The 6,079-nt window shown below is 39.8% G+C and overlaps 1 protein-coding gene across 1 annotated transcript; it reads right to left on the reverse strand.

The window, feature by feature from the left end:
* Positions 1-412: 412 nt before the first annotated feature.
* Positions 413-5,370, reverse strand: cdk9 (cyclin-dependent kinase 9 (CDC2-related kinase)). The gene is made up of 8 exons (XM_061293732.1): positions 5,220-5,370; positions 4,982-5,095; positions 4,623-4,704; positions 3,373-3,463; positions 2,868-3,034; positions 2,558-2,729; positions 1,845-1,993; positions 413-1,312 (listed from the first exon to the last, which is right to left on the reverse strand). Exons 1-8 carry the CDS (start codon positions 5,258-5,260, stop codon positions 947-949), a joined length of 1,182 nt encoding a protein of 393 aa, XP_061149716.1. The 5' UTR covers positions 5,261-5,370; the 3' UTR covers positions 413-946.
* Between the last annotated feature and the right edge of the window lie 709 nt (positions 5,371-6,079).

A 6,079-nucleotide genomic window follows, 5' to 3' on the forward strand; every position in this document is an offset into this window, starting at 1 on the left:
CCAGACATTTTCCTGTGCAAATTTCTGTTTCAAATGTTATAGTTGCCCTTCTCGTTTTTTTGCATCACCTATATGCTTCTCGGTATCGTCCCCCAAACGTGAGTCAGGTTAACGTGCACTTCAAGCTTGGAATTGTTCTTCAAAGTTTTCCACGACGGCATGTTAAGAAACACAATGACGCCATCTAGCGGAGACAGATAATCCCTTTCTAATTTATAAATTAGAACGCTGTTCAGTCCGTTGTTTCTGCGGCGAAGACGCAGGTTGATTTGCTTAACTGCTTCAAGTTTGACAAATGGGGTGCCCAATTTGGATTGATTTTTTCTGAAACACTATTTCCACTCTAGAACAATTTTTAAACTTACCTTAAAGCAAAGCTGGCTGTGAATTTAAAATAAATTGTCTAAACATATTTCGGGGTTTTGATTTTATTCAAAATAGACTATTTCTGTACAGAACAAAACCCACTTTTTTTCACAAAATCTTAGTCCAAATATATATTTTCAATATGTCACAGTTGCCCATGAGTGGAGTGATTTTCCACACTTTAATCCCTCAAAACATTACCTGTGACCAAAATGCCATACAAGTGAGAAAAACAAAAAAAAGAAAATAAATAAAGAAAACTCAAGACATCTCAATTTAACATTACAAACATTGCCATTGTTCCGTTCAAGGCTATGAGCAAAATGCTATTATCGGTGCTTTCACTTGTAAACCAAGTATTACGTCAAAACAATGCAGGTTTGTGGAGGTTTCGGATTGACTTGATTGAACACTAATCCCAATTGCGATGCAGCATAGCCATCCCAAGCAGGAATTCGTAATGCAACAAAGCTGGACACGATCAAGGAATATGTCGTTTTCCTTAAAATGTGGCAGGTTGTCCTGTGTTTTCAAATCAAACATTCAGCAACTTGTACTCCCTTTAAAATAAAAGTTTTGTCTAAAACACTCGATCAAACTCAGTCTGACTGGTGGTGGCAGGGTTTCTGTTCTGGTTGGGCGGCTGTTGGGGCATGTGGCCTCTTCGCCGGGGTGGTGCGAGATATTCAAACATCGAGGTGTTATGGGTGGAAAGCATGTTCTTGAGGTCCGATGGCATTGGGTCAGACCAGAAAAAATCATGGTTGAGAGCGTCGTCGCTGTCTGTACGCTGGGCCGGGTCCAGGACCAGCAGCTTGTCAATCAGGTCGAGAGCGTAGGCGTCTTTGACGTAAGCTTTGAGACGATCCTTCACTTTCCTTTTTTGGCCTTTGGGAAGCTCCATTTTCTGGTACAACTCATACTTCTTGTCCACATCGGGCCAAACCTTCGGGAAATACACACAATCAATGAAAAACTGTGGTACGAGTGTCCCGACATACAGAATAGAATAGATCTTTATTTGTCATTGTCACATACATACAAGTTTTTTTTAGTTGGGATGGGTCATAACACTATTTATTTATTACATCGGGACAAACACACAAACTCATAAATAAAAACACTTGCAAGGAGCAACGAGAAGATGCTCATACTGACTGGCCAGACGTCAATCACTAGGCTACACCTCTTGAAGGTGTATGTAAACACACAGTATCCAATGCACGTGTGTGTATGTGAGGGAGAAAGAAATATTTTTGACTTAACTGAACATTATTTGTACATGTTTTAGAAAAGATTTATTTTATTTAATAACAGTAGTAACAAAACTAGAAAGTTACTAGTTACGGAAAGGACTACTAACTCAGATAAAAATAATGGATGAGAGAAATAATTGCAAGCTTGATCACAGAATCACTTGTAAGCTTGCAAATTCAGTACCACAGTATGGGCTAGCTTGATTTCAAAAGATGACGTACCTCGGCTGTGATGGAGCCACAAAGCTGGCTGATAAGAGTGAGCTGGTGCTGCTCAGTGTTCCCTTGCATGATAGGACTTCTTGTCCACATTTCTGCCATGATGCAGCCTGCTCCCCACAAGTCAATCGGGGGACCGTAGTCTCGTTCACCTAGACCCCAGTTGTGAAACACACCGAATTTTGTATTGATCTGAGAGGTTTGATGAAATTGACTGAGTCACTTCAGTAGTATTTCTTGCTTTCAGAAATATGTTCATGTCTTCTAACTTAGTGTGATTCTTTTTCATTTTTATTTGGGACTTCTATGACAACAGAATTATAATACTAGATATAATATGTAACGATAGTATATAAATAATGAGATTATCACAGTGATAATAGATTTTTTTAGTGAGGCAACAACTGTAATTGAATAGATCAATAAACTATCTTTCAAAATAATTCATGGTTCATTTACCTTTATTTTAGCAGAAGCCTAATCTATACAACAAATGTATAGCTAATTTTTGTTTAAAAAAAAAAAATCAATAGCTCCATCCATCCTTCCACCCATAACATTTGAAAGAAAACCAAAACATAATTGCTTACGGGTGTTCTTGGACACTGAATCAAGGGCTGCTCTATTATGAAAAAAGTATAAACCACTGAAGACATTTCTGCAGCCCATCTGTGATATTCAGTTCAGTATATCTTCCTGTGTCAACGACTTCTTACCGAGCAGCAGCTCCGGTGGTCTGTACCACAGTGTGACCACGCGGTTGGTGTAGCGGTTCCCTTGGCTGTTTTTGGCTAGGCTGAAAGCTCGAGCCAAACCGAAGTCAGCCAGTTTTAGGACGCCATCTCTGGTGATGAGCACATTGGCTGCTTTCATGTCTCTGTGAAGGATCTGAAAACAAACAGCATCATGATTATATACTGTACGAGTAAGGTTACTTCCCCATTCTTGTCAATGTAAATATTAACATGTACCTTTCTTTTTTGTTTTCTTTTGACAACCATGTGTATTAGTATAAATCTGCCTTACCTTGTTTCTGTGGATGTAGTATAATCCATTGAGCAACATTTGCATGACCTTCTTGATCTCTGCCAAGGTGAACTTAACATTGGTGTTGCTAAGCAGTCCGGCTAGGTCGTGCTCACAAAAATCAAACACCAGGTAGATGCTGCCTTTGTATCGGTTATACTGGGTAGCTGGAAGAATGATTGGAAACAACCATCTAAAAAATCCCAATTTCAAACAGTACAAGTGGTTCAGAAGATGAATGAATGATTACGCATTTATTGTCTTTTTGAAGAGCACTTAATACTTAACTGGAAAAAAAGTGTCGCATTTTTTTTAATCCAAATGCATGTTTAAGTAGCCTATACATCTACTTAGTGTATCTAAATCCAGATGATTTTATTTTGTAAGTAAAGGTCAAAGATCCTTTTCTTATGTTAAAACAAAGTAAAAAAAAATAAGAACGTAGCAGCTGTGTGACAACATTCCTCGAAAAAGAAAAAAGTCAGGACTGTGTTTTGACACCAACCTTTAGTTCTGCAAATCTCAATCAGATTCACCACATTCTCGTGTTTGAGCAGCTGCAGGATTTTTATCTCTCTCAGAGCAGTGATCGGGAACTGTAGCAGCAACCAGAAGCCAATTTTAATCATTAGATACCCAATCCATTTCATTCATCAACATTGAGGAGCAGAGTCGTGACTCTGAGCCCCCCCATATTAATTAATTAATAAATAGATACCCGATTTCGTTTGGCTCCTCTCAACTCCTTTCGCCAGAATCAGGATTGTTTCCATAGGTTCAACACTTTTTTCTCTGCAGATTCCTTGGGGGACCACTATAAGTCTACTACCTGATTCTCGTTTGCCTGATCCGCTGTGTAACCACCTCGACGCATGACGCAAACTCGCTGACCGGCTCGTCAGTCACCTCGTGCGCCTGCTCTGCTGGCATCTCACCCTCCTTCTACCCCTTTTCCTCTTTTTGCATTCTCTAAACAGTTCGTGTTGCACATTGTTGTCTTGCCCTCGTTCGTGACAGGGTGGCTGCTGCACTTCCTGCGCTTGTCTGCAGTACCGCATAGTGCTCAGAGACACGCCCTGCGCTACCAGCGTGTATTTAAGCGCTGTTCTCCTGTAACTTATAAAACCGCAAAGTAGCACATTCGCAAAAGGTGACACGCAAAGTGACGAGAGCTCACCGTAACTGTAATGTAGCATCACATTAATTGAGTCAATGAACAGCTAACGGCTGCCGTAAACACGCCAAGAGAAGATCAAACTAGTTTTCCACTCAAACAAAATTGCGGTTAACTGAATTTCCATGGCAAAAGGTTGTCCTGTGTGTGAAGTAAAGTTATAAAAGGAGTCATTTTAGATTTGTGATTGACAGCCAGTTGGAGTGGATATTTACATACGTCATAGGTTTGCTGCAGCTACTTTGTCTGATAGTTTCACCCTTTTCCCCTTAAAATAGGAATTCTCATTTTAAAAATGCTTGGTATTTGTTGTCGTATCTGGGCGTGTGAGGGCGGGGGAAGGAGTGGGAAGTGACGTCATGCGCGTGGGTTGTGTGGCCTGGTTAGCTTGGCAATCAGTTGGTGTGTGAGGCGCATGGGTGTGAGTTGTGGCCACCAGCAACTCCTGTTTGAATGTGTTTTTCTGTTGCCTTTTTCTTATAATAAAAGCGGCAATCAAACCGTCTGAGCATCCTTGACGCACTGAGGGGCATTACAGACTGTAATACAGTACTGTAATTTACAGTACTGTGAAGACTTACCCCTTCCTTCTCATTTTCCATTAAAACTTTCTTCAGTGCAACCTTCTTTCCAGTCTGTCGGTGTTTTGCTTTGAACACCTCCCTGTGAATGAGACAAGTAGATCACAGAGAAGACTCACACAAAATCGTGTTGAATGTAACGTTAAAATAATTATTGCGTTATTATAAACGCAACATGCAGGCTAGAATAAAACCATGTATATCCATACACAAATCAATTCTCGTTGAGGTTAACGTTCTCTTAGCTTGGAAACCAGGGATGTAAACTTTGTTTACGGTACAAGTCATTAGCAATTAGCTTGTTAAGGCACATTAACCCTGAATCGCGTTTCTCAGGTGTTTATACATATATTACTCACCCAAATGTCCCTTGTCCTATTTTTGCTAGTTTTTCATATTTGGAGAACTCGTCACAGAAAGGAAATTCAACTCCTTCGTAGTATTTGGACATAATGGCGGCCTCTCGGTCAGGCCTGCAGATGAAACGTCGAACTTGTTATTAGGCTAATTTTACACACACATAGAACTAACCAAAGTGCACACCGATAGAACAAGTAAGACAAATTGTTTAGTTCTGTTTTCTGTATGCATTCTTACTTTTCAGTCCCGCCGGAGTTGTTGGTTTTTTCTCGCTGCATGTTTGCTTAGCATGTACGAAGTGCGCAGTGTCTTCTTCGTCTTACTGGCGCTTGGCAACCGGTATTCATGCACATCACCGCTCTCTACCGGACTGGGTGTGGATCAGTAGCGGGCTGAAACAGAGAATCTTCGATTTTTTTTTTTGCGCCCCAAAATTGAAGCATGTTTTCATAATTTAGTGCTGATGCCAGTATGTGCTGATTTTAACCTGTAATTATTCAAATTCTTTCTATTAATAGGATAATTATGCTAAACGGGCTTTAAAAAATAAACATGAGAAATATTGTCCCTCGTGGGCATTTATTACTATTCCTCTTCTTCTTATTATTATTATTCAATGTTTTACCAGGTAAGTCAATTGAGAACACTTTCTCATTTACAATGGCGACCGAGAGGAAATAAGGTGTGGGAAGCGTCTTGCCCAAGAACACAAGGACATGTGATTCGGTCATCGCTGGATTCGAACCCTTTACCGTCCGCTTACAGATCGACCCGCTATAATGCCTCTACTTTCACAATTCCCCCGCCCCCCAACGGTCTTGTTTTCTTTTCTTTCTAATATACATTTTAATTTTTTTTAATTAGTTTGTATAGTTATTTACTTTATTTTTTAAACGCTATGAATTTCTGCATAAACATTTGCTTCCGCAACGTCATCAAGTACGTCACGCCCCGAACACCATATTTGGTTCTAGCTTCCCTTGACGCTATAATGCCTCTACTTTCACAATTCCTCCGCCCCCCTACGGTCTTGTTTTCTTTTTTTTTCTAATATACATTTAATTTTTTTTAAATTAGTTTGTATAGTTATTTACTTT

This window comes from Syngnathus typhle, linkage group LG12 (genome assembly GCF_033458585.1).
Source record: "Syngnathus typhle isolate RoL2023-S1 ecotype Sweden linkage group LG12, RoL_Styp_1.0, whole genome shotgun sequence".
In the NCBI taxonomy this organism is placed as follows: Eukaryota; Metazoa; Chordata; class Actinopteri; order Syngnathiformes; family Syngnathidae; genus Syngnathus; species Syngnathus typhle.

What these genes read in the sequence shown, in the direction of transcription:
- cdk9 (XM_061293732.1), bottom strand. Translation starts at nt 5,260, where the DNA reads ATGCAGCGAGAAAAAACCAACAACTCCGGCGGGACTGAAAA. An exon ending in TGAGATTTGCAGAACTAAAG is followed by an intron (nt 3,035 to 3,372) that starts GTTGGTGTCAAA and finishes TCATTCTTCCAG; the next exon opens with CTACCCAGTATAACCGATAC. An exon ending in ACCACCGGAGCTGCTGCTCG is followed by an intron (nt 1,994 to 2,557) that starts GTAAGAAGTCGT and finishes ACTGGGGTCTAG; the next exon opens with GTGAACGAGACTACGGTCCC.